The 12,881-nt window shown below is 58.3% G+C and overlaps 1 protein-coding gene across 1 annotated transcript in view; it reads left to right on the forward strand.

The window, feature by feature from the left end:
- The window catches only part of FAM193A (family with sequence similarity 193 member A), a 105,952-nt gene that overhangs the window by 88,360 nt on the left and 4,711 nt on the right, over positions 1 to 12,881 (forward strand). Inside the window, exons 18-20 of the mRNA XM_054581877.1 lie at positions 815 to 1,045; positions 3,031 to 3,871; positions 9,699 to 9,780. Of these exons, the coding sequence (XP_054437852.1) occupies positions 815 to 1,045; positions 3,031 to 3,871; positions 9,699 to 9,780 (1,154 nt within the window). The remainder of the gene's footprint in view (positions 1 to 814; positions 1,046 to 3,030; positions 3,872 to 9,698; positions 9,781 to 12,881) is intronic.

The following is a 12,881-nucleotide window of genomic DNA, read 5'->3' on the forward strand; positions in this document are numbered from 1 at the left end:
GGCAGCAGCCACACGCGGACACGAGGCGGTGTGCGCGGTGGCCTCCCCTCCCTTGCACACAAAGGACACTGATGCACAGAGGTGCACAGGCGTCTTGCAGAACCGTCTGTGGTCTCACGAGGAAGTGCCCGCCCTGGTGCCAGGGTGGCCGCAGGAAAAGTTGGCTGTCCCTCTGCCAGCCCTGCTCTGTGTCCCCTGCGCAGTGCGCCTGTGTGCGGTGGGCGCGCGGCAGTTCCGGCGGGGGTTTGGGGCGATTGTTTTCTTTGCAAATGGGTAAGAAGATACATGGACTTGCTTACTGACAGGAAGAGATAACCAAACTGTATTACATTAAAAGTAGATTAATCAATATGTGTAATTACTTCTTTGATTTAAAAACATTTATTTTTGTCCCCGGCTGGTGTGGCTCAGTGGATTGAGTGCCGGCCAGCAAACCTAAGGGTCCCTTTGATTCCCAGTCAGGGCATAGGCCTGGGTTGCAGGCCAGGTCCCCAGGAGGGGGCGCTCGAGAGGCAGCCCCACATTGGTGTTCCTCTTTCTCCCTCCCTTCCCCTCTCTAAAAATAAACAAATAAAATATTTAAAATGTGACATTTATTTTTGTACTTAATTGTATATACGTCACCAGATCCTTCACGAAGGTATAAATTTCTTCTTTTCTTGCAACTTGTTTCTCTTATTTCCTTATTTTTCACGGTGAGCATGTATTATTTGAGTAATAAGAAACCTTCATTTTTTAGGAATAGTTTGAAGTTTATGTTCAATGTCATTAGAACTGGAAGTTTAATTTAATCATGTTCTCTTAATCATCTTAGCCCCCAGCTGCACCAACAAGTAGAAATTATGCAGAAATGAGGGAGAAGCTTCGCCTGCGGCTGACCAAGAGGAAGGAGGAGCAGCCGAAGAAGGCGGACCAGCTGTCAGAGCGCGAGAGCGTGGTGGACCACCGCAGGGTGGAGGACCTGCTGCGCTTCATCAACAGCTCCGAGACCAAGCCCGTGAGCAGCTCGCGCGCGGCCAAGCGGGCGAGGCACAAGCAGAGAAAGGTAACCCTGTCTGTGCCTGCGCCTGTCTGTGCATCTTTGTGGCGGGGAGCCCCCAAACTTGCCCATGACGCCAGTGTGGCTGCACAGGCCTTCAGGCGCTTGTGCTGGCCAGCGTGGGGTGTGGAGCGGAGCCTCCGCCTCTGTGCCTGGAGAAGCAGAGGAAGTAGAGGTGGCAGTGGGCTTGGGAGACTGTGGTGGAGCGACTCCAACAGGAGGCTGGGGCGGCTTTGGCGCGGCAGTGGCCCGAGCTCCTGGCTCATCCCGCAGCTCAGGGCAGACGAGGGCCCGCACATGGCCTCGAAAGCGTGGGTAGCAGAGGGAGGGGAGGGGCATTCTGGGCAGCCCTGGGCAGCTCCCACCTCTGCACAGGGCTGGGGCGGGCTGTGGCTGGACCAGGCCCGAAGCCCAGTGGGCGAGCAGAGAACGCAGAGCCAGCCCTCAGCAGGTCGGTCTGGGCTGACCGGGCGCTGGAACACTGCAGGCTCCGACCGCTGGCAGGGCGGCCTGGGGATGGCTGGGAGGACAGCCCCCCACCCGCCACCCCCGGTCCCGCGGCTCGGCCGACACCCGGCAGGGGATGGTTCTCAGCGCGGTGTGCTTGTTCCGCTCAGCGGTGTGACCCTGCTTGTGCCTCAGTCCTGAACTCGGTCTGCCCTGCCTCTCAGGATGGACCAGGGACTTCGGGGGAGGCCTCTTCTGCCCCCGGAGAGCCGGGAGAAGGAGGTGCGCTTACCATCCAGAAGCGTCACAGCGTCGGGGGCCCCAGGGCGGTCTCCAGCCCTGGAGACGTCCCTGAGGAGTCATTAGAAGCCCCTGGGTTGGCTCAGGTGCTTCTCAGAGACTACCCTGGTCTCCCAGCCTCTGTCCTGGCGAACCAGCCTGGTCCAGACTCGATGCCACAGCCCCTCGGGCTCACTGGGATCGCTCTCAGCATCCACTCGCACACCGCGCTCCGCCCAGCGCCCCGTCTCCCGGAGCGCCCTGTGCTCTGGCTTTGCATCCCAGCAACAGGCTGGCTGGTGATGGGAAGGCAGCACACCCGAGTGCGAGTCCGCCGCGGGGGCCGCCCTGCACCGCAGGGGCTGGCTGCCAGCGCGGCACCGGGCGCCCGGGCCACAGCCCGGGAGGCTGCTCTGTAACAGCTGCACACGGGCTGCTGATAGCTCGCTCGGGGATCGCGAGATTAGTTCCTCAGAGCCTGTCATTAAATATTTAGCGTGGCTTTATATTTAATTTTTTCAAGAAATCAGCTAAGTGGTGTCTTACAAATAATGCCTACTGAAATACTGTAAAAAACAGTTTTACTTTGGATAGGCCTTTAAATTTTCCTGTGCAAGTTGTTTCTGCCAGAGGTCATTCCCTGCACCAGCCTAGCCGGATCAGTGACAGGAGGGCCAGGTCCCTGCTCTCGGGGCCTGTCGTTTGTTTTCTAAACAGAAGGAACAGTTTCCACTCATACCCCTGGGCTAGGTCTCCCTAAAGGAAGCCCATGTCCTGCCACGCCACACAGCAGAGCTAATCCTGTGTCTGCCCTGCACCATTGAAGACAATCTAGTGAGAATAGGTGGCGAGTCTCGTTCGTCTGCCAGGATGGTTGAGGGGAGGTTACGTTCTCCAGTACGCGTTTCTGCCTGTCCTGGCAGAAATGCCTCGGCCTGCACCTGGGTCTCTCTGCCACCGGCTCTGTCTCCCCCACAAACGGGGCGGGGGAGCGGGGCAGGTGCTCCCGCCTTGTTTTACGTGCCTGGCACTAGGGCGATGTCTGTGAGGAATTTTTTTAACTATCCCCTCCCCCAAGTAAAGTAAGTGTATAGGTACAGTACCTCCGGACACGTATGTTTTAACAAGGGCTTTTGGCTTATTATAACCACTTTCAGGGTTGATGTTCTCACCTTCTGACCCATTTTAAAAAGCCTTCTGTTTTCGTATGCATTCGTGTTTAGAAAACTTCCTGTTGTCTCAGCCGCCCTTCTTCTCACCCGCAGCTGGAGGAGAAAGCGCGCCTCGAGGCGGAGGCCCGGGCCCGGGAGCACGTGCACACCCGTGAGGAGCCGCGGCAGGAGCCGGGGGAGGACGCGCGGCTCACGGCGGAGCTCCAACGGCTGCAGGAGCTCCAGAAGCTCCGCGCTGTGAAGAAGAAGAAGAAGGAGAGGCCGCCTAGAGACTGCCCCAAGGTGGGCGCACTTGCTGGGGCCGTGCCCACAGAAGCAGAGCCTGCGCCCGACTCTGCACACATGCACAACGGCTCCCTGGAGCCAACTGAAGAACCAGAAACCTCACCGCACTCCCCGTCCAGACACGCCGGCCACATGGAGCCCGGGCCGGGGACAGACAGGGACACAGCGGACCCCGGGGACGCCAGGGACTCCAAGCTCCTCCTGCCTGAGGGGGTCAGTGGGAAGCAGCAGGAGCCGCTGTCCTTTCTCCTGGACATAATGCACCCCCACAAGGAGGGGACTGGCAAACAGAAGCCGAAACAGGCTGGGAAGGCCGGCAGCGAGCTGGGCAGGAGGCCTGCAGAGCCCCCCAGGCCCTCTGAGGGTCAGCCCAGACCCCGGCCCCAGACTGAGCCAAAGGCTAAAGTGCTTGACCTCGCCTCCCTGGCGGAGCAGAAGAGAGAGGAGAGGAAAGCCAACAGCAACAACAACAACAAGAAGCAGCTGAACCATGTCAAGGAGGGGAAGGCGAGTCCCGGCCCCCCAGAGCCCGCCTGCCCTGGTGAGCACCCGCACAGCAGCAAGCTGGTGCTGGCCGACTCCCCTCAGCCCAGGGGCAAGAGCAAGAAGAGCCGGAAGAAGAAGGGAGACCGAGGCAGCAGCTCTCTCGGTAAATGCGGGGCGGGCGGGAGCCTGCGTGGCGCGGGCCTGGGATTCGGTGGTGAGTCGAGGGGTGCTGGCCGTGTCCCGCTCAGCCTGTCCCGCCTGCAGGTCGGGGGCTGCCCCTCGCCACCACAAGGGACCAGGCAGCCATTGTTGTCCGATGTTATTTTGAAATAATTTTAGATTTTAAAAACTGCAAAAGGAGCACATGGAGCTCCCACACACTCCAGTTCCCCAAACCGGCACACTGCCACTGGGCGGCTGCGTTCCGCTGTTGCTGTTCTGAACCGCACGAGCGCGCTTGCTGCCACGATGCCCCATCACCCTGCGGCGCCGCCGTGTGCTTCCTGAGGACACGGCTCTTCTCACAGGAGCACCGCACGGGTTTCCGAATCTAGGAATCAGCACGGCGCAGGGTTGCCCGGGGGTGCCGTGCATTTGGCCGCGTGCTGCTGGTTCACAGCCAGGCTCAGGGGCGCGGGTGGCGCCGGTGCCGAGGGAGTCTGGGCCCCTGTCCACGCGTGCCATCGGGCACGGCCCCCGCCGCTGTCGGCCGGCCCTGCGGCTGGCGTGGTGGCGGCCTGGTCCCCCCCCGCCGTCCGGTTAACCCCTGTGTGTCCCGTGGGGAAACAAAACTCTTTTTTTTTTATTGTTCACCTGTAGTTCGGGCTCCCATTGATGGTTCTTGCTCGAAATGGCTAGTACCACACCGTTTGCCAGCGGTGGTCGTTCCACTGTCACTCCTGCTGCGCGTGTGACCCGGCCTTTTGCAGGAGGCGCCGTGCCCCCCGCGGTGGTTTTTTCCTCGGGGGTTATTTCGTGGGCAGGGGGCCCGTGGGCTGTTGCCCTGCGCTGCACACTATGCCCCTGGGCGAGCCCCGGTCACTTGGGCCGCCCGACAGGCCCACACTCTGTCCCTGGCCCCCTGGCCTGGTTTTCAACCTTGTTCCTGGAGCACTTCCCTACTTCCTGGCACAGCCAGGTGTCCCGGACTCCGTCTGCACCGTCCCCTTCCCAGCCCCGCGGTGGCCATTGTCCCCTGGCGCTGCCACCGGCCGTTTCAGTGGAGCGGGGCCCTGGGAGAGCGGGCCTGGGTGCACCCGCTGGGGCCATGCTCACGGCAGCGCAGGCGCCTGCGCGGGGCGACGGGGGGTGTGTGCGCGTGCGTGCACGTCTGTGCCGTGTTCCCGTGGAGAGAGGCCCGAGCTCACACCGACAGTGCGGGGCACCTCCGCAGACCCTTGTCCCCGTGCGTGCTGGCAGGCCCCGCGCACACAGCGGGTGGCCCCCGGGGTGTGACTGCAGCTGAGTCAGCAGCCTGCGGGTCCGCGACGGGCAGCAGTGCGAGGACACAGCAGGCACTCCCGGTGCCCACGGGCAGAGACGGCACGCGCCGCAGCGCGGAGGCCCTTCTTTTCCTGTTCGTTTTTTGTGTGTTTCTCTCCCTCCCCCTGTTCCCTCCAGCCGGTCCCCACCCGCTCACTGTGCAGTGGCGCCCTTGCTTTCCCTTTCTGCCCCGGAGGTAGCACGCTGGGGTGTCCCTTTTCCCTGTGCCCCCCCCACAAACTGTGTTCTGGAAATCACTTGGGGTCGGTTCGCAGAGCTGATTCTCCTTGGTTTTTCAGGGGACGGCGCTCCATCTGAAACGGACGGGTCGCCCTGGCCAGTGTGGTACATTTAGTTGGAATGATGCCCATAGAAAAGTCACGGTTCGGCTCCCAGGCAGGGCACAGGCCCAGGTTGCAGGTTCACCCTGCGGCCAGGGCGCGTGTTAGAAGACAGCCAACTGACGTCTGTCTCCCACTCTGTGTCTCTGTCTCTCTCTTCCTCCCCTTCCTCCTGTCCCTCTGTTTATTTTTTTGTTGTTTATGTTTTTACTTTTAGAGAGAGGAGAAGGGAGGGAGAAAGAGAAAGAGAAGCATCCATGTGTGGTTGCCTCTCACACACCCCCCACTGGGGACCTGGCCCGCGACCCAGGCCTGTGCGCTGCCTGGGGATCGAACAGGCGACTGCACCACCGCAGCCAGGGCCCCCCATTTCCTTACTCCCGGAAAACGATGAAAAAATGCCCTGAGGCAAGGCTGAGAAGGAGATCGGGCCTGCTCACCTCTCCGTGCCCCCGAGCAGTGCTGCCGGCCACGCTTGTGCGTGCGTCTCCTGTTGTGGGGGGTTCCTTCGGAGCGGTTCCGGGGAGCGGGAGCAGTGCTCCTTCAGGGCCCCAGCCTCTGCACCCCTCCCGGGGCCCCTGTGCCTGCCTCCCCTCAGGCCTTGTGATTCGCACCAGTCTGTCAGGTGAGACCCAGCCACGGTGTGGTTTTCATTTACGTGTTTTTCTAACTACAGTGAGGTCATGCTTTTAAGGAGTGTATTTCTTCATGTGTGAATTTTTCCTTCTTTTTGTCGTCTTTTCTTTTTCCTCCGTTTCAGAAGCCTTGAGCTGCAGTGCGAGTGTGGGCCCCCAGTCACAGGTGGTCTTTGCGCTGAGCTGGTGCTGTGCGTGCGAGGCTGGCAGTGGTTTTACTTTTGTTCAGTGGATCTCTTGTTGCCTCTGGCTCTTCAGTAGTTGTGAGAAAGCTTTCCCCTTCAAGTCCCTGATGCCTTTGGAATTTACTCTCAAGTGTCACGAGAGACACGGGTCCAATCTTGTTACTCCTTGTCCCTGCACCGTCATTAGAAAGCACCTCCTGCCTTAGGGACTCGGTGCCACTGTGCTCACGGAAGCGCGTGTAGCGGGTGCGGTGCAGGAGTCCCAACCTGGGGAGCTGCTCCCCCCCTTGACAGAAGTCACGCTGGGACCCACCCGTGTGGACCTGCCCTCTGTGACTCGTGTCACAGGGAATGTGCCGGCGCCTCGGAGGCTCGCGTGAGGCTCCTGGACAGAGGCGGCGTGGGGCCTGCACGGGGCTGTCACTGCGGTATCTCCGCGTGCGCCCGCAGGAGGAGGTCAAAGGAAGCCACAGGACAGCAAGCCGCTCCCAAGAGGGGATGGGGGGTGACAGCCCATTTCCAGAACGGCGCCCGTTTCTCCTGCCTGGGGCCTCGGCCTGTCTCGGCCAGGGGTACGGGCCAGCGTGCGTATGCTGACCCGTGGCTTCGCTCCAGAGCGGCTGCTTCCCTGCTGTCTGGTCTCACGCCGCCGCCGTGCGGAGTTCATGCTGTAGAGGCTCCGTGTGTGTCCGTGACCCCAGGGCTGTCGCCGCCTCATAGATCTTGTTTTTAGTGTGTTCCCGGCTGCTCTCCCGTGTTCGTGTCTCCACGTGACTTCAGGATCGACGTGCCTCGCTCCCTAGCAAAGGCTTGTTGGCGCTGGTACTGGGGTGGCTTTGAATTCATGAATTGATGGGTGTCTTCACGGTGGTGACCATCCCTCCTAAGGACAGGAGGTATTCTTTCGTTTGTTCAAGGCCGCTTTTATGCAGATACACTTCTAGGGATATTTTTAATTTTTTCTCATAGGTTTTTTCAGTTTTGTTATTGAGCTCATTTCAAAGCATTTGACCCTCCTCGTTTTCACTTGTGACGAGCACTCTCTTCCGCGTGGCTCCCGCGGCACCGCTGTCCGGCACAGCAGCCTCCAGCCCCTGCCCAGCACCTGGAGCGGCCCGTCCGGCGGGGGGCGTGAGTGTGACTCACACGCTGGGCTGCGGGCACCGAGTCCGAGAAGGGGATGCAAAATACCTTCATGTCACTGTTCGAGCTGATGACGTGTGGAAATAATAATTTGGGGGTCGGATATTTAATGAGGTAAAGTCCATCTGTCACATCTCCCGGCACAGCCCCTGGGAAGCCTGTGTGGCTCGCACGGCGTTTCTGGCGGCGGCTGCGCCAGCTGGTTACCCGCACAGGGAAGCTCCCGGGGCCTGGGGCCGACATGTGCTCTTTTTCTCTGTGAAGTGTTTGCTCTTCCGTTTCTAAAACCCTTTGGTATCTGGTGTCGTGTCCCCTGCCCGCCCACGCTGGTTTCCCCGCCCTCCCCTCACATAGCCTCTCGTGGGTGCCGCAGCAGCTGGGGGTGGGTCCGCTGGGCCTCCCGTGTCGCTGCCGTCCCTGTGGTCGGCGTCGGCCCCGCCCTGTCGGAACTTGCTCGCTTGGGCCTGCAGCGGGCCCCGCGGTGGGGCGCCGCCCAGCTTCCCATGCCTGTGCTCGGGCCGGGGTGGCCATGCCCACGGCCTGGACTGCGAGCAGGGTGTGAGGTCGGCTGGTCCCACCTTCTTTCCACTCGGTCAGCACAGCTTTATTGTTCTGAAAACTCTTTTCCTGACCCGAATCTGGTTATAGTACCTCCTCGTTTTTCTCCTTACATTAGCACTTGATACCGACTATCCGTTCTAATTGGAAAAGAGGGGCGTTGGAGAGCACCGAGCTGTCCCAGTGCCTCTGCGGAGCTGCCCGCCCGCCCGCGTTGGCTTCGCAGGGGAAGCCCCTCTATAGACCCATCGCAGCGACCGGAGGTGTGCTGTGGGGGTGCTCTTCACCTCCACAAGCCCTCGTGTGCGGCTGCCGCCCCCCACACTCTGCCCCCACCCCCGCGAGCACCAGAGCTTCTGGGGGGCCCCAGCAGCAACCTCAGGGTGCCGAGGGGGGATGGGCCGCAGAGGCAGGGCAGCTGCGAAGCACGTTGGCGAGGGGTTGTGAGGACCCGCGTGCAGGCCACGTCTGGTGGGAGCTCGGACCCAGGAGCCTGCTGGGAGGTGGGGGCCAGCACCGAAGCAGTGGCCGTGGGGTTGGGGGGTCCTGAAGGACTTGCCGGCAGGGCTGAAGGGATGCCGTGAGCGCGAGGAAGGGCGGTGGGGAGCATCGCTTCCAGGTCGCTGTCAGGGAGGGGCAGGCTTGCAGCAGGGCAGGAGGGGCCAGTCTGCCTGTGTTGGGGGGTCAAGATGCTTGAGGGTGGACATCAGGAGGAGGCAGCTCCTCCCTTGAGGGCGGAGCTCAGGCAGGAGGCCCCAGGCAGGGGTGGAGGTTTGGTGGCATGGTATCCAGGTGCGGTTGAAAGGACAGGGACCCAGCGGAAAGTGGGGATGTTGTCTCGCGTGAGCGGCTGTGGTCTAGTGGTCGTGCCAGACCTCGGAGAAGCGCACAGGCGTGGAGGCCCTGCTCCTGGTGCCGGGTGTCCCCGAAAGCATTAGCTGCTCTTGTGCACATACACTGTGCCTTGGCGATGCTACCTTGGGGTAGCACTGTGGCGACACCCCAGAGGTAGCGAGAAAGGGGTTTGCGTTTAGTAAAGACCCCGACTGAGGCTCCCACGCGGAGGCTGCAGGGGATGGCGCCTCGCCCTCACCAGGCGCTCTGCTCGGCGTTGCGGCGCGTGGGCAGCACACGAGGCTCAGGCTGGTGGCCCTCCAGAGCCAGCGTCGCTGCAGAGCGAAGAGGGAGAGCCTGGTGTCTGGCTGGAGCAGCCTGGAGAGTCCGTGGCGGCACCTCTGAGATGCTGCATGTGCGGGTCGGCTGCCGGGGAGTCGGCCACCTGTAGACATCCCTGTCTGGGTCCTGTGGCGATTGTGTCCTCTGACTGGGGGGGCATTGGAAGGGACAGCACTGTCCGCCCCATGGGGTCGGCCTTCTGGCAGCTGCTGCGGACAGCTGTGCCCTGCCGCCTCCCTCCTCCCAGCAAGGATGGGGGCGGCCCCTCAGCTGGCACGCTGTGTAGGTTTCGGGAACCACCGCAGGCCTCTCCCGTCACGGAGACCCGCCCTGTACTGACGGGTCACTCGGCAGCGGGATGCCCGTGAGTTTCGGTTGTTGAAGTTGTTGAAGTTAAGTAAAATCAGAGCTCTCTGGGTGAACTGGCCTGTCCTCGCCGTTTGACTCGCCTCTTTCTTTCAATTCTGCAGATGATGTCTTTCTGCCTAAGGACATCGACCTAGACAGTGTGGACATGGATGAGACAGAGCGGGAGGTGGAGCATTTCAAAAGGTAAACGCTAGGGAAGCGCTGCGCCTGGAGCGCAGTGGCCGCCGGGCTCCCACAGGCAAGGCCCCTCCGCGGCCCCAGCAGGCGTCCTGGGCAGCAGTTCGGCCATCAGACAGCCCCACGCGTGCATCCCGCCCGCGCCGCACGCACACGCAGACCTCCCTGCTCCCGCTCTCACGCCCTCCTTCCCTCTCCCACGCGTGCAAGGACTGGCAGGCGGCAGTGGCCCTCTGAGTGGTCCTGGCCCCACAGCGTAGCCTGGGGACCCAGAGCCCCCCAGGGGACCCTGACGTGTGCTGGCGGCGGGCGCACGGACACGGCGCGCTGGGAAGGGGAGCCGTGCTGCCTTCAGAGGTGTTTTGTCTATTCCGTGAGTTATGGCAAAGAAATGTTCATTTTAAACTCCTGTTCTTCCTTTGGAAGCACCTTCACCTGTGTTTCCGATGACAGGCAGGAAAGAAGCAGGTCACTTGCAGTGCAGAAGGTCGCTAACTCTCTCTGAAAGCTGTGGATCTATTTCAGGAAACTGTGTTTATTATATAATTTCTGTGTTCGTGCATATTTTTTTTTAATTTAAGGTTGTTGTTTTTTTTTTTAGAGAGGGGAAAGGAGGGAGACAGAGGGAGAGAAACATCACTATGTGGTTGCCTCTCATGCGCCCCCTACTGGGGACCTGGCCCACAACCCAGGCCTGTGCCCTGCCTGGGAATCAAACTGGCGACCCTTTGGTTTGCAGGCCGGTGCTCAGTCCACTGGGCCACCCCATTCAGGGCTGTGTGTGCATATTTTTATCTCAACAGATGCAGCCAAGTATTGGCTTCAGTTAAACATCCATTCATAATAATACCTCCTAAGACTTGAAGGGTGTATTCTTAACATAATAAAAGGTATCAGTAATATACAGTAAGTGTCATATTCAGTGGTGAGACAGTAAAGATATCCCTTGAGATTAAAAAACGAGAACGATGCCCACATCACAACTTCTGCGTGTAAAAGGGTAAATAGAAACGCAAGGGAGGAAGACATGGAATTATCATTCTCAAATGGTGCCAATTTGTGCAAAGTACAAAAGCATCTATAGGTAAATTTCTTAAATTATTAAGATAACTTGTCCTGGATTCTGAGGAGAAAGTGATGGGAGTATTTCTTGGATATAAACAGAGCTTTGGAATTTGAATCATGCATGACCTCATATACAAGGAATATCAAACACCCAAGACTTGGGGGAAACAATGAAATACCTAGAAATGAAAAATATATTTATCAAAATTCAGACCTAAGGAGATCGATGATGGTTTAGACACTGCGAAAGGGGAGGTTAGTGACCTGGAAGATAGGTCCGAAAACATACCTGAAATACTCCAAGATATAAGAAAAATGGAAAATATGAGCAAGGGCTTAAGAGAGATGGGGGAGAGGTTAAGTCTGTCATTTCACTGGAGAGAAAAGGGAGAGACCACAGGAAAGGAGTAAAGAGACATGGCGCCTGGAGATTCTGCAGAACTACTGAGAAATATGAATCTACAAATTCAAAAGCATGGTATATACCAGTAGGAAAACAAAATCCATTCCTATCATAGCCTGTGAAAGCAGAAGGCCACGGGTCTGCGAGTCTGTGCCCCCGACCTTCAGAACCGGCCTTTCCCTGACAGGGACACCGAAGGGGCTTGCTGCAGGGAGGCCTGCGTGGAAGGGAGTGTGCGCGGTCACTCTCGTAAAGGAGATCGATCTCAGCTCAGCTAGAGGTGCAGGGAGGGGCGAGAAGCGGCCTGGAAAGTGTAGGCGGGTGCAGACTTGCACTCCGTGTGACGGCATCGAACCGGCACCGTGCGCGGAAGCACCACGGCGCTGCGCAGCCACGGCGCACCCCAGCCGCGGGGCCGAGCGGAGTGTCTGCAGGGCCTCGCGCCCTTCCAGTGCAGCTGGCAGGGTGTGACGTTCAGATTTTCAACCCAGTGGGCTTGACGCAATTTCAAGAGCAAACAAAAGAATAGAAACGGGTTTTATATATTGCTAATTAGAAGGAAAAAATCAAAATTTACAAAGAAAAAAATGTAGCGAAAGTATATAGGCAGAAATTTAAAAGATGATAAACACAAGTCCAGTTACAACAGTAACCATGACATACAGGAAGTAGACAAAAATAAAGTGTGTCAGATTATCTTGAAGTGTTTGAATATGTGTGTGTGGCGGGGGGAGAGAGAGAGAGGGAGACACGCTCCCTCCCCAGCCCCCCTCCTCCCAGTCCGTGGGCGCTGCTTGCGTTACCATCTCAGCTCTGCCTCCTGTCTCCCCATCCCCACCGTGATATGTGGAAGAATTGTCTTCCGTGAAACCAGTCCCTGTTGCCAAAAAGATTGGGAGCTACCGATATCTGTGTGTGTGCACCCGCCCACAATATACACACGCACACTGTTTACAAGAAGAGCCCCAAAACATGAGGACAGGCGGGAATAAGAAGGCGGCTGTTGCAGTTACACTGTTGTCGATCACGATGTCGTTTAGCACAGGGACGGAGGAGGGGGCCCTGTGTAATGATACGAGTTTCAGTTTGTTAGGAAGAAATAGAAACTTTAAATGTAAGTATTTGATGAAATAGCTGTAAAATAAAAAAGCGAAATTGTTTGGGCTGCACAGGGAATCAAACATTCACCTTCCTGGCCGGGAGTGCGGACTGTTTCCCTCGTGACCGGCCACTCGCGCAGCCTGGGCCCCCGCAGAGGTGAGGAAGGCCGCCGGGCTTGGCCAGCAGGCTCAGGCCGATGGACGTGGGCAGTGGCCGCCCACAGAGGCGGGCCCTGGGCAGTTCCACAGAGGGTAAGACTCTAAGGACGAGGATATGTGGTTTGTACTTCTGTCCACATTCAAGGTGCAGGTTTACAATAAGTAAACTTTCAAATCCCTGAGTGTTTGGAAATCTAAGAATGTATGATTTTAAGTAACTCCTGGGTCAAGTAAGAAACTGCAATAGACTTTAAAACATGCAGAACTAAAAGATAACACATCACATATGAAAACCTGTAGAATGCAGAAAAAGTTTGCTCTTGAGAGCTTTTCCAGTAAAGCCTCAAATGCTGGAGTTAAGTTTTTTAAAACCTGAAAAT

This window comes from Pteronotus mesoamericanus, unplaced genomic scaffold (assembly GCF_021234165.1).
Source record: "Pteronotus mesoamericanus isolate MK-2021 breed Mesoamerican mustached bat unplaced genomic scaffold, CSHL_Meso_final contig_68, whole genome shotgun sequence".
In the NCBI taxonomy this organism is placed as follows: Eukaryota; Metazoa; Chordata; class Mammalia; order Chiroptera; family Mormoopidae; genus Pteronotus; species Pteronotus mesoamericanus.